This window comes from Artibeus jamaicensis, unplaced genomic scaffold (assembly GCF_021234435.1).
Source record: "Artibeus jamaicensis isolate MK-2021 breed Jamaican fruit bat unplaced genomic scaffold, CSHL_Jam_final contig_685, whole genome shotgun sequence".
NCBI lineage: Eukaryota > Metazoa > Chordata > Mammalia > Chiroptera > Phyllostomidae > Artibeus > Artibeus jamaicensis.
In genome coordinates this window covers 12,580,883-12,604,651 of record NW_026521924.1, presented here as the reverse complement: position 1 = coordinate 12,604,651, position 23,769 = coordinate 12,580,883, and the positions used below count along the sequence as shown (strand labels likewise).

At 46.8% G+C, this 23,769-nt stretch overlaps 1 protein-coding gene across 2 annotated transcripts in view; it reads right to left on the bottom strand.

Annotated features, from left to right (window-relative positions):
* The window catches only part of DNAAF9 (dynein axonemal assembly factor 9), a 124,735-nt gene that overhangs the window by 26,426 nt on the left and 74,540 nt on the right, over positions 1–23,769 (bottom strand). For both annotated transcript variants that reach the window (XM_053671071.1, XM_053671072.1), the window contains exons 21-28: positions 18,987–19,090; positions 14,645–14,791; positions 13,501–13,589; positions 12,991–13,092; positions 12,360–12,477; positions 10,277–10,365; positions 8,883–9,041; positions 3,817–3,942 (exon numbers count right to left, since the gene is read on the bottom strand). In XM_053671071.1, coding sequence (XP_053527046.1) covers positions 3,817–3,942; positions 8,883–9,041; positions 10,277–10,365; positions 12,360–12,477; positions 12,991–13,092; positions 13,501–13,589; positions 14,645–14,791; positions 18,987–19,090 — 934 coding nt within the window. The remainder of the gene's footprint in view (positions 1–3,816; positions 3,943–8,882; positions 9,042–10,276; positions 10,366–12,359; positions 12,478–12,990; positions 13,093–13,500; positions 13,590–14,644; positions 14,792–18,986; positions 19,091–23,769) is intronic.

Here is a 23,769-nt window from a genome sequence, read left to right as displayed (position 1 = left end):
TGAATATTATAAAGTGTTATTTTGACCACTGCAGAGCACATCGGTCATATTTGGGACTGTCTGGTACCTACCAAACACCCTTCCCAGGCTTGAACTTAGGAAGCCTAACCCTCTTGTAAATGGCAGAAAACAGCTTTCCCAGACTTTCTTGCAGCCTGGTGTAGGCATGTGACCGCAGTTCTACCAACCAGACGTACCCAAGACCCCCACTGGCAGCCAGCAAGGTTGGGGAAGGAACACGTACAGGCAGGCTCTGGTTTCTGCTGAGGGAAGTGGCAACTCTACAAGATGTGAGCGCTGTTTCTGCCTTTGGCTGGGATTTTCAATACCATAGTGATTTCATCATCTTTCTTTCTGGGCCTCCAACAGTTCATTTTTGGCTGCTTATGTTAGCTGAACTCCTTTTCTCCTCCTATTTTTTTTCTATGTAATAGCTTTATTGAGGTATAATTTGCATCTCATGAAATTCACTCATTTTTAAGAGTGGAATTCAATGTTTTTTTTAAATACATTTTATTGATTATGCTATTACAATTGTCCCATTCCCCCCTTCAGTCCCTCTACCCTACATACCCATCCCCCGCCATTCTCCCCCTTTAGTTTATATCCACATGTCACAAGTTCCTTAGATTCTATATTTCCCCTACTATTCTTGCCCTCCCCCCTATCTATTTTCTACCTACTGTCTATGCTACTTATTTTCTGTACCTTCTCCCCCCTTCTCCTTCTCCCACCCCCCTGTTGCTAACCCTCCATGTGATCTCCATTTCTATGGTTCGCTCCTGATCTACCTGTCCTCTTAGTTTGCTTTTGTTTTACGTGTGGTTGTTAATAACTGTGAGTTTGCTGTCCTTTCACTGTTCATCTTATTTTTCTTAGGTAAGTCCCTTTAACATTTTATATAATAAGGGCTTGGTGATGATGAACTTCTTGAATTTGATCTTAGAATCTGAGAAGCACTTTATCTGCCCTTCCATTCTAAATGAAAGCTTTACTGGATAGAGCAATCTTGGTTGTAGGTCTTTGGATTTCATGACTTGGAATACCTCTTTCCAGCCCCTTCTTGCCTGTAAGATCTCTTTTGAGAAATCCGCTGAGTCTGATGGGAACTCCTTTGCAGGTGACTGTCCCTTTAGCTCTTGCTACTTCTAGGATTCTCTCCTTCATTTTAATCTTGGCTAATATAATGATGATGTGCCTTGGTGTGTTCCTTCTTGGGTCCAACTTCTTTGGGACTCTCTGAGCTTCCTGGATTTCCTGGAAGTCTATTGCCTTTGCCAGATTGGGGAAGTTCTCCTTTAGTATTTGTTCAAATAAGTTTTCCACTGGTGGCTGTTCCTCTTCCCCTTCTGGTACCCCTATAATTCAGACGTTGGAGCATTTAAAGATGTCCTGGAGGTTTCTAAGCCTCTCCTCATTTTTTTGAATGCTTGTTTCTTCATATTTTTCTGTTTGGTCATTTTTCTTCCTTCTGGTCCACTTCCTTGCTTTGAGTCCCAGTTTCCTTTCCATTACTATTGGTTTCCTGTGCATTTCCCTTCATTTCAATTAGTTTAGCCTTCATTTGTTCCTCTAATTTGTGACTAAAATCAACCAGTTCTGTGAGCATCCTGATCACCAAGGGTTTTGAACTGTGCATCTGAAAGTTTGGCTATTTCTTCATCGCTTAGAGTTATGGGCTCTGGGGCTTTGAGTTCTTCTTGAGCCATAATGTTTTGCTCTGGTTGTACCCATTACATATGAGGAGGGGAGCCTTAGGTGTTCACCAGGGCAGGGCTACCCAGGTCTCTGGTTTGTGACGCTGTGTGTGGGGATGGGGTCAGAGAGGGATGATGGTGGTCCCCTCGGCTGCTCCCCCCCGCCCCCCGCCGCCCCTGGGGCCTGCATGGTCCGTCTCACTGCTCGCTCCTTCACTGGTTTATTGGCTTGGCCGAATGGTTTGTTGTTGTCAGACTTCCGTATAGTTCAGTTTTCTGTGGTTTGGCTGCGTTTTTGTTGCTAAAACTTTGTTGTTTTTAAACCTGGTTGTGCGAGAAGGCACAGCGTTTCAACCTACGCCTCCATCTTGGCGGAAGTCCTCTCAATGGTTTTTAAAGTAAATTTAAAGAGCTATGCTACCAGCACAATTGTTTTAGAACATTTCCACCACTCCAAGAAGATCCCTCCTGCCATTCCCCCAGACCTTTTACGTCTTCTCCTTGAGCCCTTTCCATCCCACTTGTTGGCTCCTCTTCTCAATTTTTTTTGACAAGTGCAGAAGAGTACTTGACTGGGCTAAGTTTTCTGAAGTGTAACCTCCATTTGTTGTTTCCTTATTACTATCTTGTCCTACCTTTTTTTACGGTAGTAATCTCATCCCATGTTAGACCTCCTTCTACTTTAATTCACCTTTTCAAAAAAACTGAGCAGAAGAAGGCACGGATGGTAGAAAGCGTCACATGTAAGTGTCAACACGGCAGTCCAGAGCACAGTCGTAATGTTAGCTCAGCGTCCACCACAGTAACCTAACCTGAGACAGAAGGAAACAGACCCCCTTGGCTTTTCTACTGGAGAGAAGAACCTAGGTCATGGCTAGAGAGAAGAGAGAATGGTGAAGACGTTTCCTGGGATCGGTCAAGGTGATTGGGGACATAACCTGTGATGTAATTTCTATGAGAAACTTACAGATACCAACTTGGGACTCAAATAGGAAGGAAGCTTTTACAGATGAAGGTCTAAGGGTAGATTAATCAGTAACCAGGAAATAATAATAATAATAATAATAATAATAATAATAATACGGACTAGCTGGAAAGACCACATGATTACAGACACAGGAGATATCCCACTAGGCTGCAGGGAGAGGAGGTTGAACAGCTCTATGAGGAGACAATTCAGTGCTTAAAACTGTCCCCACTGAGGAACACGGTCATGGTAAAAACAGGTACTTCCAGACACCTCTGCAACAGTGTCAACTGTAAAACCTACTCAGAAAGCAATATGGGGAAGTGAATAAAAAGTAGTATAACTTCTGTACACGTAGTTAGTGTATGGGAAGTATCACTTTGAGGAATCTATTCTAAGGAAATAATGTGAAATTTGAGAAGTTTATAGGGATAAAGATGTTCCCACAGCATTATTTATAATAGTGAAAAGTTGGAAACATCCTGTGTAACTAATAGTGGGAAAATGGTTAAGACAATTATGTTCATCCACACATAAGACTATGTAATTCATCAAAATGTAATTAATTACCAGCGTGATACAAGAACATATATGTTAACATACATATTTCTACATTAACCTAAGAAAATGCATATAAAATTATACGTACATCACACCTGTAAAAAAGCATGCACATAAAGAAATCAGAAAGGAATTCACAAAAATTATAAAAGTTACAAAAGTTCCCATGTTAGTAGTTAGAACGAGCATCCCATACTGAGGTAGGACGGATGGCTTTAAGCTGGTTTAACCATATGAAAAAATATCTGTGAGATAACCCAAGGCCTTGGGACACAGGCCTCTCCTCTGCAGTAAAGACAAAAGAAAAGGCTGGTGCGGGCATTTCTTTCTGGGAGACACTGTTTCAAGCTCCAAGCCGTAGGCCAACAGCTCTCCAGTACACAAAACTAGCAGAGGCTGCCCATCCAAAGGAGTCTTCTGAGAACCTGGCACCAATCGAACAACAACTGAACACTTATTGTGTGTAAGGTGAACTGATGTGTTCCAAGCACACAGAAAGATGGATGTCTCCTTCTAGTGGGTGGGAGAAAATCGCGTTCTGTATACCAGCCCCAGCATGTCCCGTGGCATGGAGGTGGCCCCAGGGCATACCTGTGCTCCATGTAGCAGCTCAGGGGCTCCACACACACTGTGATGGCACCGATAATGAAGGAGGACTTGACATTTGAGTCAGGGTGGGTCTGCAGGGCCTGGACAACATCGATAACATCCGTGTAGCTGGGGGGAAACAGGGAATGGTTAGTTTACTGACTGGGGCTGGAGAGCGGGGCAGGGGAAGAGGAGAAGGCTGAGTGGCTGAGCGAGCCAGAGCGGAGGGAAAACCGAAATGAGGAGTGGTGCTGGGTTCTCGGGGTCATCCAACATCAGGATTTAGAGCCGCTGGGGTCCAGTGTTTCAGCATCCCCGAGTCCCATCAGTCCTCAGAACTGTGCAAGAGTGGGCAGAAGCATAACCCCCCAACCCTCGGGGTTTGGCAAGCTTGTACAGGTGACTGTGGATGGGGCTCAGAGAGGGGGGACTCAGTGTCCTTACGCCTGTTTTCTGATCAAGTTAGGAGCTCCTTCCTGCTCCTATTTTCCTTAAAATAGGTTTTTCGTCTCCTTCCACCTCACAGAATATGTGGGCAAGAGAGAACAGGGGATCCTAGGGCACCTGCCCAGGCCAGCAGACACATAAAATACCCTTGCACTGTATCTCCTGATTGGAACTCCGTCCAAACTCCAGATGTCCAGAGACAATTTGATATTTCACGTTAGTATGTTCACGATCCAGCTCCCCCACGCCTGCTCCTCCCCAGGCCTCGTCCTTCTCGGCAGAGGTCTCTTTAGCTGCTAGGTCGACAGATTTGCCTGGGGTCATCACTGACTCTACCTTTTCTCAACCTTCGAAACAGAACCAGAAAGAGACCACTGCTCATACTCCCGCACTACCCATGGGTCCAAACTGCTCCCATCTCTTGCCCAAATCAGCACCACAGCTGCTTCAATGGCCACCCTGCTCCTGTCCTCGCCTCTCCCCAGACTGTTTTCAACACAGAGGCCAGAGGGATCGGACTCATCCCATTGTGCTAAGCCTCTGAGTGAGGGGCTTGCGTCCCACTCAGTGTGAAAGCCAAAGCACTTATGATGGCCCAGCAGCCCTCTAAGCTCTGCCCCCCACTGCAGGAAAGAGCTGGCTCTCCTACTGTGCCTTTCCTTACCCGGGTGGCTTTGGCCTCCTGGCTCTTCTACAAACATTCCACACATACTTCCCCCGGGCACTCTCTGTCCCCTCTCCTGTGATGCTCTTCTCACTCAGATGTCTGCAAGGCTTACCCCCTCACTCCCTCATGAGGAAGGTGTCCCCTGACTTCATACAGCCTATGTGATTCTGCAAGCCTCCCTCTGGTCCAACCTGCCCCTGCCCTAATTCTTCTCCAAAGCACTGACGTCAGCTACATACTCTGTATTTTTTCATTTATTTGTTTACAGTCTGTGTCTGCAGTTGAAACGAAGGCAGTTGAGTGTTGTAATTTACAGTGCCTAAAGCAGGCTACATGAATGAACTGGACGCCCAACCCCAGGTAGATACACGGCCACTCGAAGAGACAGCATGTGCTTTTCACCTTGTGAGAACATCTTCCCGACTGACCCAGCCTATGGACCAAAAGGTCAGTTTCTGTAGAAGGAAGGGCCTGGGTCCTAGGGAGGCCAGTCAGGGGGGTAAGAGGATAAGTACAGTCTGCCTGAGCCACTTCCCGAGTCACTGCCCACCATTCACCTGTAAGTCGGCACTTGGCTCTATCCCAGATCAAGTGTTAGTCCCTGTCCCTCCACCTCCACCGCCCAGCAGGTCTGCCTCGGTCCCTACAAACCAGTAGCGCTTTAGTAAAGAACAGGGAGTGCTGCGTGCTAGAGCCCCCCATCAGGGCCTGGCAGCCAGACAGCCTTTAGAGAGAGCCCTCTGCTCACAGGCCTCCCTTGAAGGCTTCTCCCCATGCCTGGGCAGGTGTGTGTACTACCACGTGGGGCTCTTCCCATTGGTTCTGCGGTGTCTGGGTGGGCCTGAATGCCAGGAGAGCCCCTACATCGCCTGGACTGCAGTCCCTTAAGCACGCGTGGTAAGCAGGACTGATGCGTGCACGCTGCCCTCCCATCTCTTTGTGGTCAGGTTCGATAGATTTAAGTATCCCAGCCTTGCTCCTCAGTGTCAGCTCTTCCCTCATTCTATTAAAAAAAAAGGAAGCGCTTGGAGCCTTTTTTCCCCATGTTTGGTGTGAGCCTATAGAGGCTCTCTCTCTTTCTCTCTCTCTTTTAAAACAAATATGAAGCAATTCTATCTTTTAAAAAGAAGACTTTATTTATTTTAAGAGAGAGGGGAAAGGAGAGAGGGAGAGAAACATCAATGTGTGGTTGCCCCTCACTCGCCCCCTCCTGGGGACCTGGCCTGCAACCCAGGCATGTGCCCTGACTGGGAATCAAACTGGCGACTCTTGGCTTCACAGTCCGGCACTCAATCCACTGAGCCACACCAGCCAGGGCTCTTATTTTTAGGATAAAGAAATAAAAAAAGACTTACAAGCCAGTCCTGCAGATTTTGGTCAGTCTAATACAACAGGTTCACCCTTAGGAAGGGCGCCTGTGGAATTCCCAGGTTTGCAGAGCATTCCACTAATCTTCATTTATTTTAATACAAAAGGTTAGAGTGAAAACTCACCCCAGGCTCCTTGGTGAGACCAATGCATCTGGTGCATCTACATGATGCACCTACGCACTGCAGCCAAGAGCCAGGTGGCAAGACAGGAGGCCCCGAGTGTCATTTACTCTACTTACTAAGAGGGTCCTGCTAGACCCTGCCTCCCTGTCCAGCCCCCGCCCTACAGTAATCATCCTGGGCGTGGCCTCCAAGCAGGAGGAGGCAGCCGGCACCAAAGAAGGAAGCAGGTCATTCCAGGTGCCAGACTGCATTGGCCACTTTGGCTAAACTGCCCGAATGCATGATGAAGGCAAAAAACTGGTTCTTCATGTTTGCCTCTTTCTTGCCAGTACTCTCTTTATTAAAGACAAAAACAAAACAAAACAAAACAAAACCAAAACAAAAGCCCAGTAGGACTTGAACTGTCTTTCCTCTGAAATAACAGATATTCCATTCAAGTATCCTTTGGGCTCTGTTTTATGTTTGCAATTTAAGCCTACAATTTGGGCACATGCTCTAAATTAATTCAATTTTCGTTTTGAGAGAGGTGCTTTGTTTTAAATGCAGATAATTTAAAGAGTAATTTTACAACCCTACAAAAAGTGTAAAAAATTCCTTAAAGTTATATTTTTAAATTAAGATTTCTCCAGTTTGACTCAGTAAGCCCAACGACACCAGGCTACTCTAGGAGCAAAAGAAAATTTCCCTAACCACAGGCTTCCCCCAAACAATCCTATAAATAAAGATTAAAGTAACATTAAGTAATAAATTCTCAGTCTGAGAAGCTTCTGGGGTCTCAATTTTGGTCTCGCAGGTCTAGCCCTAAGGAGACAGACATTAAAAAAGGAGGCTGCTCCCTGCTGATCGTCAAGTGAAGGGGCCCAGCCTGGAAGGCCAGTGTGTTAGCGAGAGCCACAGCATTTAGCTGATATCCTGGCTCGAGTCCACGGGGAGGAAGTCTGAAGTCCTCAGAATCCCGGGACTGTGACTGGGCGAAGTCTCAGTCTGAGAGCACACGCGTGGCCCGGCCACACCGTCACTGTGGTGCCGAGCAGCTGGGACACCTGACACTTTTGCAGACTTGTACACTCAGAGACAAGGAGTCCACAATATTCTCTGAAGTGACAGAAGGTGAAAATGACCTACACTGTAGGATCTTAAACCGCCAAATTGGACTCCAGGTCCATTCCCCCCGACTCTCAACTCCGACAGGGGTCAATCCGTTCTTTTGACCATTTGAAGCAATGAAAAAAACCAGAAGAGAACAAACAGTTACAAACTCGGGCTCTTGCTCTGTGGCTTCCAACCTCGGCCCACAAGTGAGACAAGGGGCTGACAGAGGAAAGCCCGGGGCAGGGGAGAAAACAAGGCCTGGTGGGGGGGCACAGCCCTGCCCACTTCCTGCCTTGGGACCACCGACCTGGCTTTCCTCCAGGTCTCACCATCACACCTGGGAGCCCAAACAGGCTTTGCATCTGGGCCTATTCTTTACTGGAAACAATCAGCCAACTGCAAATACTCATTATTATGAGCACAAAATACAGCACAGCACAAAAACACTTTGTGAGAAATGCCAATTCTTGATTACCAACCAAAATGACACCAGTGAAGAGTATACAGCCTGTTTTCTGGCACGTTCCCTTCTGGTCCAAGGGGGTGATGGGGCTGCAGGGGGCGCCTTCCTGGAAGGTCTTACAAGAAAGAGGTCAAGGACAACTCCTTGCAGCCAGGGTGCTTGCAGCAGGGGCACAGGGTCACGCCGGCCTCCCAGGGAACTCCTTGTTCAGCTGGGCTCTGCGAGCTCCTCCCTGAAGCCTCAGGAAGCCCTCCCGGACCAGCCATCCTCCAGATGCTGGGGCCGGAGGTCAGAGCGTGGGGGCCATCTCAGCAGCTCCACAGGAGGGAGGACTGAAAGAGATGATGCTCCCTTGCCTACGTGGTGAGGGAAGAGGGTTAGGGACCACTGTTATAAGAATTATCAAAGAAACTTGCTCAGAAAACCTCCTCCCTAATTCCCCACCTTCTGGGGATATTATGATGTTAAAGCCAAACCTAAAACTTATGTGTAAGCTGCACCAGCTACTCTAGGTCACAGGACACCAGTGGGAGTCCTCGCTCATTGAAGGCCTCTGTGTAGCACAGACACTGCTCATACAGGCGTAGAGTTTGTTCTGTGTCCGTCAGCCACACATTAAGTAATGGTAGTGGTGCCCTGGCTGGTGTGGCTCAGTAGAGTGAGTGCCAGACTGTGAACCAAAGCATCACTAGTTCGATTCCCAGTCAGGGCACATGCCTGGGTTGCACGCCAGGACCCCGGGGGTGGGGGATGCGTGAGAGACAACCACGTATTGATGCTTCTCTCCCCCTTTCTCCCTCCCTTACCCCCTCTCTAAGAATAAATACAATCTTTAAAAAACAAAACAAACAGTAGTGGTAGGGCCTCCACGCTACCCTGCAGTCCCCAGAAGACTCCCAGTGCTCACCCTTGTAACACCACCAGCAGTCTGGTCTTCTTGCGGAGATAGGCTGACTGGCGGGCAGAGCGGTTCCACTGGGCTTCCAGGGCACTGGAAAGGTACCTCTGGAAGTGGGCAGCGTGAAAACATTCAGAGCCATCCATGATTTGGCGGTACACCATCCACCTGGAAACGGCAAAGGTAATCTCGGTATGGCGCCACCCGAAGGCCTGGCCCTGGATTCAAATGGGACCAGACATTCTGCCTCGTGAAGCCTCCAGGAGAGCAGGCCTGGCACCGCCGAAACAGGAAGAGGACACTGGCCGGGTCGGGAAGCCCGAATCTTGAAACCACAACCACTGGAGCTTTTGCCTGGAAGCTCCTTGCCACTTCAGAGTTGAGAAAGACTCCTGGCCAGGTAGCCGCTTCCTGAAGGGCATCCAGCACAGAGCTGACGCACAGTAAAACGCCTGCTGAGTATATGAAATGGGCAGAGTGAAGAATCAGGAATGTTTACAGAACAAAGCAAGGGAAATGAGGAAGAGACTGAGTAACTACTTAGTACTTGTAAAGGAGGTCCGGTAACAGCCTCGTGTCTCTCTAAAATTTGTCTCCCCAGCTTCCACAATCTCCCTCCCAAAATCCCCAAACCTCTACGTGGCTGCAGTCCTCTCAATCCCTCTACAGCCTGCTGAAGGATGCCTTGCTTTGAGGTAGGATGACTAGAGACAACGCCCAGTTCAGTCAGCAAGGGCTATTTAGCAACCTGCCCTCCAGGTGGAAGTGAGGGATGGATGACTCTCCCCATTTCACCTGAGCCGACATGGCCCACTGCACCTGAACTCACAGTCCACCAGCTCCCAAGTTCTAACCATCCTGGTCCTGAGTCGCCCTCCTGACCAGGCACACTCCCAGGCCCTTGCCTGTGCTGGTCCGGCTGCCCCAGTGCTCTTCCCAGATAATCCGTGGGTTCACTCCCTCATTTCCTCTGGCCTTTGCTCAAATATCATCTTCTTAGTGACATCTCCCTGAACACCCAACACAAAGCTGGAATCCTTGCTCCCACGCCCAACCTCTGAGCCCAGCACCCACTACAGCCTTCTCGGCTTTGCTTTCTCCATAGCACTTTTCGTTAGCTGACACAGTTTCCCTCATCTGGTCAGCTGTCTTCCCACACTACAGTGTAAGCTCCACGAGGGCAGAGGTGTTCTGGTCTGTTCGTTCAGATGTGCTCCACACTTAGAATGGAGCCTGGCGCACAGAGAGTGCTCGGAACAATGTGTCAAAGGAATGGACCGATGTGGCTGCTTCACTGATGCCGATTACACCGAAGGTCAGAACGTGTCCCGGGTTCCCCAGTGCCCGGGCAGGCCCAGGCACAGAATCCCTTTCCCTGAAGCGAAGGTGGCAGCCACACTAACCTGCCGTACTCCTTATGCAGAGTGACCAGGAAAGCACAGAGCTCGCTAGCGTGACATCCTGGGAGGCCAGTTACAATGCTGATGATGACCTGTGTGAAAGAAAAGCCATGTGGGTTTGGGATAGAACTGGGAGGCAGCATGCGTGAGAACAGACTTACAGAGCCAGGTTCTGTGAGTTTGAACTTCAGCACCAGCACTCACTGGCTGTGTGGGCTTGGGCTTAAAATCAGAACCTATCTTTCGAGGTAGGTGTGATGACTGAGTTAATCTATGTAAAAATGCCTAGAACACTGGCACACACACACCAAACACATTTAAGTTTCGTATTACTATTACAATCTCCATGAGCGGACTGTGACTAGACCAACTGAAATACAACAAAAACACTAGGCAGAAAGGCAGTCTGGGGCAAAAAAGGCAGACTGGCACAGCGACCTCAGTGAAGGGCACCAGGGACACGGGAGACGTTTCCGTCTGGCTGCCTGCCCTCCGCACCGCGCTGCCCGGCTAAGGAAACAGACTAGGGTAGGAAGTACTTCGGAGTCTTTTTTGTTGTTGTTGAGATTTTTGGTTTCGTTTAATATTACTTTGCCCTAATAAGAATGACTCGTGGGGCGAGGTCCTGTGTGCCTCGAGGAGAATACATTGTAGGGTTGGGATGCAGGAGCAGCTTCTTACGACCCAGCTCAGAGCCAGCTCCCACTCCTCTTTGCCATTCAGACTGGCCTCTGGGGAGCGAGCGTCCACATGTAGGGGTTCTGTGAAATGCTTACACACCAAAGTTGCCCAGCATGACAAGGAGCTGAATTCCCAGAAGCAGAGGTGGGTGGTGGCCTCTGGTCCTTTGAATTTTGATGGGGAGAAGAGGAGCCCCGCTGGATCATCCTAACCTTACTACACAACCCTATGAAAATAGAGCCCTCTGCAGGCAGATACTGTAAAGTAACTTGAAGAAATTCACTGCGGAGGGTCAAGCAGGGGAGGAAAGGAACCATGCAGTGCTGAAGGATACAGATAATAAATGACACAGCATGGCGAAGGCCTAAGTGTGTGTTTTATCACAATACACAAGATTCCCTGGGACAGGCCTGGTCACAAATAACTTAGACTAAAGCTCAGCTTGGTGGCACTCATCACCTGAGTGGTCACATCAGCGGAGAGATGGCCACGGATCCCTTCTCTTTCTGGAAACCAGAAGCTCTCCCGTCACCCCTCTGACCAGGTCCCTACTCCGTGCCCCTGTCTGCCTGGTGGGGAGTACTCCATGCAACTGCCTTTTCATTCATCCTCCTTCCATCCAAATTTCCCCACCTTGGTGCCTGTTCCTCAGCGCCCCGGCCTCGGCCTCTCACACCCCAGCACGTGTGCTCACAGCCAGGTCCCCTCTTACTTTAGGGCCGGTCCCACAGCACCTTTTCAACAAAACATGACAAGCAGCCACTTTCATTTTTAAACTCTTGCCGAAGGGGAACGTGAGGCTTCTGGTTGCTTGGTGTTTCTATTTTCTTTTGTAACTGAGTGTTTTCCAGATTTTCACAGAAATAAATGTCCTCTTTGAGCACATAAAGACACATGGCTCCAAAGAAACAGTGGGAGAGGTTAAGAGGAGGAGTGCGAGGCTAGCGCAGATTACAATCCACTCTTGGGAAGGCAATGTTTATAAAGTATCACCTTCCCCTGGTGATGCTAGCCGGGCCCAACTAACAAGGCCCATCCCCTTATTAAGCTGAATGTGTCACCCAATGCCAGGTAAGGCCCTGTCACAACCAGAAAGAGCTGACAGCATGAGAGCACTGAGCAAGCGCTTGAAAGGCCTGGAGAAGGAAGGGGAGGGCAGGGCAAGGTGCCCAGGCTTCACCGCTGCCAGGGGGCTTGGCTGGGGTTAATGCAGATGCCTGTACAGTCACTGCACGGAGTGAGTTTCATGTGTATCATTACATCAGTACCTGAGGGGGTGGAGTGCCTTACAAAACGGACCCGCCTGAGCTCCTTTGTTAACTGACACGGAATAACCAAAGGCAGGCTATCAGGATTCTTTCTCTTCCCACGAACTCCCAGCAGACTTGGTGAGCTGCTGCTCTACCTTGTCATTTTCTCCTTGGTGAATAGGGTTGATTTCAGTTTGCTGGAGCAGGACAGGGAGATGGGTCCTTATCACAGGCTCTCGACTAACGCTGCTGATGGCGAAATGCTGGAGAAACCTAGAAAAACAAAGATAATGCTCCTATGTTACCATCACCAGCAAAGCTTGAATGTGTCCATTCATATGAGAAACTTGTTATTTAATTGATAAAAAAGAAACTTTGGAGCCCTGGCTGGTGTAGCTCAGTGGCGTGAGCGCAGGCCTGGGAACCAAAGGGTTGCTGGTTTGATTCCCAGTCAGGGGACATGCCTGGGTTGTAGGCCAGGTCCCCAGTAGGGGACCCACAAGAGGCAACTACACATTCATGTTTCTCTCTCTTTCTTTCTCCTTCCCTTCCCCTCTCTCTAAAAATAAGTAGATAAAATCTTTTTAAAAAATAGCAAAAAAGGAACCTTGGAAAGATTCTCTCTAGAGAATAAAATTGTATATGGTGTGTCACTACTAACTTTTACAATGATCCCTAAGAAGCTGTAAAGAAAAGAAAAAGGAGCTTGGAGAGGACCAACACTGACGTTTCTGACATTTCAAAAGCCAGGACATTAAACACCTATAAATAGAAAGCCAAGCTCACCAGTCCAGCTCTGGGAGTCTGGCCGAGAGTAGCTTTAGAGGACTCCATTTCTCCCCGGCAGAATGGCTCAGGGCACTGAAGAGCTTCTGTGCACTGGAGTGTCTGGAATACCACAAGCACACAAATGAGAACTCCATCTCCCTATAGCACACATACTTTACATAGCTTGTTCTGTGATGCTTTCCAGCCAGAGTCCGGTGACAAAGTCAACACTTCCAAAACAAGCACCTCACTGGCTTAAATAAAACGTGGCTTTAGTGCATGATGACTAGTGTGCCCACATAGGAAGGTCGCCTGAAACCCTTGGCAATATTGCGGGTTTCTGATTCTCGGTGGATTTAACTTCTCCCAAGGACTTGTGCTATCTTTAAGTTGGCAGCACTGGGAATGACCATGTTGGTTCTTTTAGAAACCAAGCCCCCTGTGTTACATAATGCAAGTCACCCTGCAGAGAGAGCAGACACGCACAGCTTAAGCAAGCAAGCATAAACACTGAAGGCAGCCACTCACAATCTCTTTTGTTCCACAGATAATCCATCCTCCTGGATCACTTTTAAAGACAGCCCTGAGTTAGCTTGCTTTTGCCAGAGGGAGAAGACCTAAACAAAACAGAATTTGGGCAAAGAACACTTTAAACCCAACAACAGGATATGGAACCCACATGGAAGGATTCCATGGTTGTTGAAAACTTAGGCTGTCAGTACAAACAACTGTAACAAGTTTACTTCAAAAACAGAGGCCTGAAACAATTTTCTTCTTTATATTTTAAAACTGGAATTTCTTTCTGGGTTCCTCTCCCAGGGATTCTGCTCCCTTACAGGGCAGGAAGCAGGGAAGAAGGTGTCAGGTAACAGGTTCTGGCAGAAGAGGCATGTTCTCCATTGGTCAGAGGGCCAGACGGAGTGAATGGTTCAAGCAACTCCTGTGTGGAGGCAAAGGGATGGCTGAAGAGAACCTAAGGGGCTGCCTCCATGTCCCTGGTCGAGAAAGGACAATCAGAAGGAGGTGGGAAGGACCAGCAGGCAGGAAGATGGAGGCACAGACTGGCCTGACCCGCCATCTGCACCAAGGCCAGCTCTTGCCTCCTCCACGCTCTGCGAACCTGTCCTGGGGGAGAGACACCGTCCTCCCACAAGCTGCTGCAATCACACCTTTCCAAGCATTTCCACCCGCCATCATGCCAGCCATCTGTTTGACTTTAACTATTGCTTGGTCTCTAAGTGGGTTGCATAATTCTCAGTAAACTCCCTCACTCATACAATCTGTGCCGGGTGCCTATAATATGCAGCCTGCCAGGTGGGACCATTTGCAAGGTCAGCGTCTGTGAACCACCAGGAGGGAGAACTTGGGTGGGACAGAAAGCTCTGATACAGTAGGTAAGGCCCAACAATTCGACCAAGTGGCTAAAGGGAAAATGAGTTTAATTAGGATTTAAAGGGACAGTGAAGATTTTTCTTAGCCACTATAAAGCTATTTGTTCAATTCCTTTAGGGTCTCGCCCCTCAATGACAAGGCACCATTCCAGGACCTAAATGGATGAGAAGGAGCCACCCTCTCCAGCCCCCCAACACCTTACTGTTAACCCTGAGACACTGCCTTACCACCTACACTGCTAGGGACACACAGTAGTAGTTTTGCTAATGACTAATGTTACCTCTGGGTAAAACGCTTGGTATATCTTTGATCTTGGGAAAAGGGCAATCATCAGAAAATTGCTTGAACCATGAAAATGAACTGGGAGATGAGGAAGTAATGAGCTTCTGAAGTCTATCAGAAGGGCAGCAACGGTGCTGGTGGAATCCTAAGAGAAAAAGAGGGAGCACCAGTGAGAAAAGCCATTTGTATGTTACCAGTCCTCACAACTACTATCAGACACACGTAACAAACTTCGGCGTGATTGTTTTCATATTATGTGGTTTACCAGGGTTCAAATGCAACTGTGCTTCCAATACTTGGGTATATAAGATATAGGAAGCACAAGGGTTTTTTTTCCTAAAAATGTCATCTCACAATTCTTTCTAGGGTATTAATCCTTTATTAGATTTATATTTTCTCTCATTCTGTAGGTTGTCTTCACTTTCTTGGTAAGTGTCCCTTGATGCAGTTCTTAATTTTGATGAAGTCTAATTTATGTATTTTTTCTTTTGTTGTCTTTGCTTTTGGTGTCGTATCCAAGAAATCATTGCCTAATCCAAGGTCACAAGGATTTACTCCTATGTTTTCTTCTAAGAGTTTAGTTGTTTTGGCTCTTACATTTAGGCCAATGTTCCATTTTGAGTTCATTTTTTGTATATGGCACAAGGTAAGGGTCCACCTGCACATGGATGTCCAGTTGTTCCAGCACCATTTATTGAAAAGACTGTCCTTTCCTCGTTGGTCTTGGCGCTCTTGTCAAAATCACTTAAGCACACAGGTGGAGGTTTATTTCTGGGTTCTCTACTCTCTTTCACTGGTCTGCATGTCCGATCTTATGCTACTATCACAGTGTTGTCTGAGTACTATAGCTTGTATTACGTTTTGAAATCAGGAAGTGTGAGCCTCCCAGCTTAGTTCTTCTTCAAGACTATTTTGATGATTAGTGGTTCCCTGAGATTTCATATCAACTTCAGAATGGGTTTTTCTATTTCTGCAAAAAATGCCTTTGGGGTTTTGATAGGAATTCCATTAAATCTGTAGATCATTTTGCATAGTATTGTCTTCTACTAAGCCTTCCAATCTGTAAACATGGGATATCTTACCATTTATTTAGGTCTTTTTTAATTTCTTTCAGCAATGTTTTATAGTTTTCACTTCTTTGGTTAAATTTAGTCCTAAGTATTATATTCTTCTTGATACTATTGCAAATGAAATTGTTTTATTTTTTAAGATTTTATTTAATTATTTTTTTAGAGAGAGGAAGAGAAACATGAGTATGTAGTTGCTTCTTGCACGCCCCCAACCAGGGACCTGGCCCACAACCCAGGCATGTGCCCTGACTGGGAATCAAATCGGTGACCCTTTGATTCACAGGCCAGCACTCAACCACTGAGCCATACCAACCAGGGCTCGTTTTCTTCTTCTTCTTCTTTTTTTTTAAAGATTCTGTTTATTTATATTTTTTGAGAGAGGGGAAGGAAAGGAGAAAGGGAGAGAAACATCAATGTGTGGTTGCCTCTTGTGTGCCCCCTACTGGGGACCAGACCCACAGTGCAGGCACAGGCCCAACTGGGAACAGAACCTGTGACCCTTAGGTTTGCAGGCTGGCACTAAATCTACTGAGCCACACCAGCCAGGGCTAAAATAATTTTATCTCTTTTAAATTGTTCATTGGTAGAATATAGAAATGCAACTGAATTTTTGTGTGTTCATTCTATATCCTGCAACTTTTATCAGTTTGTTTATTAATTCTAACAGGTTTTTTTGTGGACTCTTTATGATTTTCAAATAATCGACAAAAAAAGATAATTTTACTTCTTCCTTTCAAATTTAGATGCCTTTTATTTCTTTTTCTTGTGTAATTCTTTTGGCTAAACTTTCCAATACTATGCTGAATAGAAATGGCAAAAGCCAGCATCCCTGCTTTGTTCTGGATCTTGGAGGAAAAGGTTTTCTTTAATATTTAATTTTTTTCATTATAAAATATGTTCATTAATTAAAATAAAAAAATACAAAAAATAAAATAGAAAAGAAAGGTTTAAAAAAGTAATATGAAGTCCCATCAGCTAATCCCAACTGCAGCTAACATTTTAATACTTTTTCTTCTAGTCATTTTTTCCAATCCACTTATTGAGTTATGTGTTTTAGGTACTGGGAAATCCTTTTTTTTAACAGTTTTGTGTCTTGCTTTATAAGCTTTGTTGTTAGCATCTGTCACATAGTTATAAATTACCTGTATTTGTTGTTGTTGCAAACTATCTGTAAACATTTGCAAGACAGCCTCCCACTTTCCTCTCGGGTCACCCCTATGGGTGGACATTTATGATACTCACTCCATTTCTCCTCTGCCAACAGCACCTTTTATTTACTTTTTGCTAATTCGTTGTCATGCGTGGTAGCATGAGGCTGTTTCTAATGGGATTTCATATATAGGCACACCTCAGAGATATTGCAGGTTTGGTTCCAGACCATCAAAACAAAGAGAGTATTATAATAAAGTGAGTGGTAATCTTTGCTGGTGGAGGGTCTTACCTTCAATTTGTAGAAAACCCAACAACTGTGAAGTGCAATAAAATAAGATATGACTGTCTCTGTTAACTAATCTCATGTTTTCTAATATCCCTGACCTGAGATTCAGTATTTTCATGTTAAGAAATACAGCTTTGCATAGAAAAAAAAATTGACTCACTTTTTTAATCACCAGAATATGTTTTACCCAGCTTAGTTGTTTTTAACTTTCTTTTTGAAATAACTTTCTAGAGTTTTAAATTATTACTTAGTCTGATAAATTTTATGCTGCATTTGTGGAATGGAATACCACTCAGCAATAATGCAATGAGAAGAAACTGACTACTGCTACACACAACACGGATGAATCCAAAACTCCCTACACTGAGTGAAAAATGTGAGGCTCAGAGGGTTCCAGAATCTATAACGTCTACCCGTATAACACTTTAGAAAATTCCAACTAATCTACAGTGACAGGAAGCTAATCAGTGGTTGCCTAAAGCCAGGGGAGGGAAAGATGAACTGCAAAAGGGTGTTAGGGAACTTTCTGGGGGTGAGGATCGTCTTTGGTGTCTTGCTGGTGACTGTGGGGTCACGAGTGCGTACAGCCGCCAAAACTTCAAATGGATGCAGTTAACTGTATTTAAAGTATACCTCAATAAATCATCAGCAAAAATTTTAGAAATCCGTAAGTGGTCAAACCTGACAGACCTCTATAATTTCTTGTATCTAAGAAAGTTTCTAAGCTAGAAGTCTTCCTGTCCCTAGAGTTTTAATAAATATTCATTTTTGTATTCTTCTTCCTACTTGTAAAATTTTCAAGTATTTAATTTTAACTCGTTTGAAGTATTTTGATTTTTGATATGACGTAAGACTCCATTTTCTCCCCAAATTAGCTAACTTAGAGTCCCAGCACTTGAAAGACTCATCCTTTCTCCCCTGACGTTGTAAGACTCTTTAACCTGGTATCAAAGCTTTCACTGATAGGGTCATCCGTTCTGTCTTACTGGTCTGCCTGCCTTTTTGAACAGCCTTTAAGGCAGTGGGTTCTATGTGGGAGAAAGACTTCTTTCAAGAATTGCTCACAAGATTTATTTTCTGACCACATGACAGAACTGTCCCACCTGGCCTCTGTCTCGGCTCTCAAACGAGCTGGCTTTGAGGCTGAGGTTGTGTGCCACACGAAGACAAGCTGTGCTCCAGCCAGAGGGTAGAGGCTAGAGGACACTCACAACTACTCTCCTTCCCCAGAGGGAAAGGGAAGTGTTGATGTTTTACCCTTTCGCTAGTGTAGACCAGCGAAGGTAAAGCATGGTCCTGGGGGAGGAACTTTCATGCAGCTGGAGGTTAAATCTGAACACATGATGGGTACATCTAAGTCCTCTTGGGGTAAGTTAGCCCTTTTTCTTCCTCTCTGCCTCACTTCTTTCCCATGCTAATGCGTGAGTGGAGCCCCGTCAATATCACAAGAAGCAGCTCTTTCCCGATCTTAATTGGGTGACGCTGTTTGTGTTCCTGGCCAGGAAGAGGCCTTCCTTCAGCCTACTTTCTGATCCTCGTTGGGATGAGTTAATTGCCCAAGGATAGCTGCTGGCCCTCCTGACACAGAAGCCCTTTCTAGCTAAGCCCTTTACCGAGCAGCAGTGAGGCTGACGGGGCTCAGAGCCCTGATAGAGAGAGGGCTGGCCTCTCTGTCATCCCCCTGCCTGCCTGCCTGCCTGCCTTTAAGGCACTGCAGAGCCCAGACATCCTGTCCCATGGTGGTCAAGCGAGGATGGGAGTTATTTGTTTTTTCCCTCAGAAGTGGGAGTATCTTTCTGAACAACAAAGCCATACATGGGTGGAACACCTACCCCATCATAGAACGAAATGGAATTCACGTGATCCTTGGAGATGACGATGTTTCCGTGATGACGGTGAGAAAACAGAAGGCCGCTAGAGAAGAAATTCACTTTCCCTGGAAGGAAAAAGAGCTGGTCAGAGCTGGGGGGCTGGATCCCGGGGGCAGGATTCCCATGTCCTTCTTGTAGGTACCAGGGCATGCCAGAGTGGAAACTAGAGAACAGTATCTGCAGCGCTTTAGTTGCGCGATTTTTATTCCGAGCCCTGTACTCCGGAGAAGCCAATGTACCCTGCTAGAGCCTCAGAGAGAAATGAGGCAGCAGACACCATCTCTGCATAAGAATTAGAAAAAAACAACTGAGCAAGCTATCTGCTGGTGGGGAGTGGCAAAATTCACACTCACGTTTGGGTATCTTCTGGGTAAACACTAAAAAAGCTCAGTAGGTCCCCTCCATTACGAAATTTATAGGTGCTCTTCTCTCCTATTTTGGCAGAAGCTGGCTAAGCTCTAAAGAGACCACATCTCTCACTGAAGGCTCAAGAAGGAGCACTAGGCTCTCAGCTAGTGAAGAAACAGTGGAGGGAGCCTGAGGGTCTGTTTCCAGCAAAGGACATCTGAGTTAGGCAGTAACTGGGTTCTACAGACACTGAAGGCCTGCTGTTCTATAGTTGACAAAGCAAAGTGGGTGAGATGTGCAGTCCTCAGGCCAAGGATTCAGGTTTCAGGAGAGCTGCTGTTTCTGGGATGTCCAACGTCATTCAGAATAGCTCAGCATGAGACCTAGGGGGCAGACTATAGAAAGATGGACAGAAAAGATGAACAGAGTTCAGGCTGGGCTGGGGCTTGCTTTGGAGACCCAAATGAAGCATCCAGGACATCCACAGACCCCTGAAGTTGTTTTCTGGTGCTGGTACAAGCTTAGATCCTTTCTGTTCCTATAACAACCTTTCTTTCCCTGTTTTCACATACAGAGAAGAAAGTACTTCTTGGAGCTCAAGGCACGGGCTTGGGAACACTATCATTTATGTCTTATCTAACTGATTCCTTGAGCTGTAGCTCTAGGTAAGTAGCCCCACAGCCCTGGAGGTCGTAATGATAAGAAGAGCAAAGGCCAATGTGAGGAATTTTGGGGAATGCAAATGTTGAGGACATCCTGAGGAGGTGGGGTTTCAGGGACAGAGAGTCTTGGGGAGTGTGTGTGCTTGCATGTGCATGCAAGTTAATGGGAATGAGAGAAGTAAAGAAGATGGAGACAGTTTTTAGGTAAAAGACGAAGGGTGGAGCCTGCGTATCAATGAATGATCAGCCAGGGGGAATTAATGCCAACCATACCATCTGTGGCTGCGGCAGCCAGTGACCAGCTAGCTCACTTTGAGGCATCCAGGTGCAGGCCCTGTAAACTTCCCACCTCTATCAAGGCCTCTTTCATACACAGCCTTGCCCTAGGGCCCTCTTGAGTAGCGACTAATCCTGTGCCCCAGCCTCATTCCGTACCAACCCCAAGGTTCCTCACTGCTGATCCCAGACCATTTCCCTTCATGCTGGCATAATACTGTCATTCCCCAAGAGACAGAGCCCCTCCTTTCCTTCACTGCTCACATCTACTGCCTTCCTAATCATCCCCCCACATCTCCACCAGCTTCCAAAGGTGCTCATGGTCCTCTCTTTCAAGGCCAACACTCCTCTTCCTTCTGAAAGATCATGGGATGGCCCATGCCATGCTCTGGCCTCACTGCTTCTTATTCCCAACTCCATAGCAAGAAAGCAGCACCCAGAACATCTTAACCTCTGGAATCTTCAGCTCTAGAACCTACTCTCTGAAATTAGCATCCCTTCATCTATCTACCTATCCCTGTTGCAAGACCAGTGCTCAAACCCCTGAGCTGTGAAGCTAACTGCCTCCATCTACCCCCATTAGCTATCTCACTCCTAAAACCTCATCCTCTGATGTTCCTGAGCTTTCAGAGCCTCCAGTCCTCCTATTTTCTCCTATTGCTCATAAATTTCTGACTTTCCAGGACAGATTCCCCAGGACAGAATCTACTTTTTTTTTAAATTTAAGAAATAACTTTAAAAAAAAAAGATTTATTTACTTTTATAGAGAGGGGAAGGGAAGGAGAAAGAGAGGGAGAGAAACATCAATGTGTGAGAGCTGCCTCTTGAACACCCCCAACTGGGGACCTGGCCCGTAACCCAGGTCCCATGTACCCTGACTGGGAATCAAACTAGCAGCCTTTCAGTTCACAGGCTGGCACTCAATCCACTGAGCCACACCAGCCAGGGCAGACAGGATCTGCTTTTAAGCTCTGTTTTGTCGGGGGAAGAAATGGAAACAGATTCTACTTTACCATGCATAAAGGAAGCATTATAGTTTTCTATCTTCACAACAGTTATAAAAGCAAGTATTCTTCTTCTTATAGGACTGATGGAAGAACGTAAGTTTAAAGAGATTTCCCCCAAAAGTCACAGAACTTGATGGCGGAGCAGGGTACACACACAGGTCTGTCTGACGCCAAGGCACTACACCACGCTGGGCTCCTTCAATTCTCTCACCCCTCTCCCCTCACTTCTCTCTCCAAAGCCCATGTGTGGCTAATCTGACCACGGCCTTCCCTGCTTCCTCAACCTCAACAAGCCCATGGTGCTGCCCAGCAGCCTGTCTGCTGCTGTCTTCCACTGTCTCCTAACCTCTTCCCCCAACTCCCCCAGGACCTAGCCAAGATAGACCTTCAACACTCTCCGAACACAAGATGCTCCACCTACTGTTTACAGAGAAATAAGGGCCAACAAGTGTCAGGAGGGAGCAACTGCTCCCCTGCCTGCTGTTCAGATCTGCACCCTTCCAGACCCTGGGCACGCCTTCCACCTGTGTACCTCCAACGTGCAGTTTCTCAGAAACAAGTCCAGCACACTCCTGGGCGAACCTCAGAATACTCCCAAAGCTTCCAGAAAAGAGCACAGATCCGAGAGTCAGCATGCTCTGAGACTCACCGGGAAAGGGGGGAGGGAGGTAGAACAGGGAGGTCATCTCCAGCACGTCTCCCTCAAGACTCTGAAGCCTCCGAACAGAATGTTAAAGAGGGAGACAAAACCCCCCAAGGTGGTTCTGGAAAAGCACTCACTGTGGCTCCTGGCCTGGGAGAGACTCTGTAAACAAGAAACGTTTCAGTACGGGTGCAGCTACCCCTCCGTCTGGCTCTGGGAGCAGTGACTCTGCCATTATTCTCAGGGCACACACGAGATAACAGAGGTGACTCGCTGTGTGGCCCACTGCCAGTGCCCTGGCTGGTTTTAGACCCTAATCTACCTTTATGCTGGGGACCATGACAGACTGCGGTATGAAGGGACATGTCCTTGCCGGGGTTTCTCAGTGACTGGAGTAGCCGACTCCTGAGGAGACCTTCCTGGCTCCTTGTCTCGTCACTGGTGCCCTTGGTGGGTGGGCTCTGTCATTCCTTTTCCACTCTGTGAGTCTGAAAACCCAAGGTGAGAGAACGTTTCCCATTACTACTCAGGAAGCTGCCAGGGTCCTCGTTCTGATGCGCCAAGGTTGTGGGTTCCATCTCGGTCGGGGCACATACAAGAATCAACCAATGAATACGCAGATAAGTGAAACAACAAACCAATGTTTCTCTCTCTCTTCCCCACCCCCCTCTTCTAAAATCAATCAATAAAAAATAAAATAAATAAAATAAAACTCTAAAGTACTACAGGGAGAATGAAGAGGCTGCTTGAGTGTCAACCACCCACTGCGGCCTGGAGTATTAGTACATACACGGTCCAGTGACACTTAATAAAGGTGCAAAGGCCATTCAAAGGAGAAAGAAGTCTTTCCAACCAATGGTCCTGGAAACACTGGGTGTTGCTGTATATGAAATAAACAACAACCCACAGCTCGCGCTGGGCTTACTGCCATTCCCACCAGCCTCATGGAAAATCTCATACTTCATAGGAACATCAGGCAGAGTCCTCCAAAGGATTCTGCCTCCATAGTGGGGTAAAATTAGCCCTAAATTGAATGCTGCTCTGCTTCCTGCTGAATAAAGCTTAAAAGCAAGGCCCAGATAATAGAACTAAAAAAAAAACTATATTAAAACAGTTATAACTGTATCCCGTATGTTCCAGGAGCTACAAGACCCTGCCCCCCCAAAAAGGAGCTACAACACTGAATCATGTTAACCTGAGATACACAAGATGTAAAAAAAAAATCTAAATCAAATTTCTAGAGATAAAAAAATACAATGTCAGAAAAGAATAACCACACTGGATGAGGTAGATGACATTAGACAACTGCTGAGAGTTTGGCTGAGCTACCGCACGGCACTGCTGCCTCCATGTCCATTTGGTTTGACCACGTGGCCTCCAGGGTCCCGTAACTGGCAACAACCCCCTAGTGCAAGCACATGTCCTAGATAATACCCTGCAGAGTCACAAACGAATGTCAATTCCTGCTACGATTTTCCCAACAGCCCTAGCGATCAGAAGTCTCCCCCGCCTCCTATGCCTTCTTCCGTGTGCCCCTTAGGTAAGACTTCTGGAACTTACTAAAAAACCCACTCTTTTTGGTTTGAACTGACCAATCTGACCTTAGCCTGGGTATCTGAGAGCACTCCAACCACGGACACTGACCAACCAAGGTCCGCACCCTGCCTGCCTTCCCTGTGTGACCCCTCAAGGCGTTCCAGGAACTTCCTCCATGATCCATGAGTATTAAATTTCTCTACTTCATTTCTTCTGTGGTCTTTTGTTGAACTTAGCTCACTATCTAGCATCCTGACCTTCATTGAACAAAT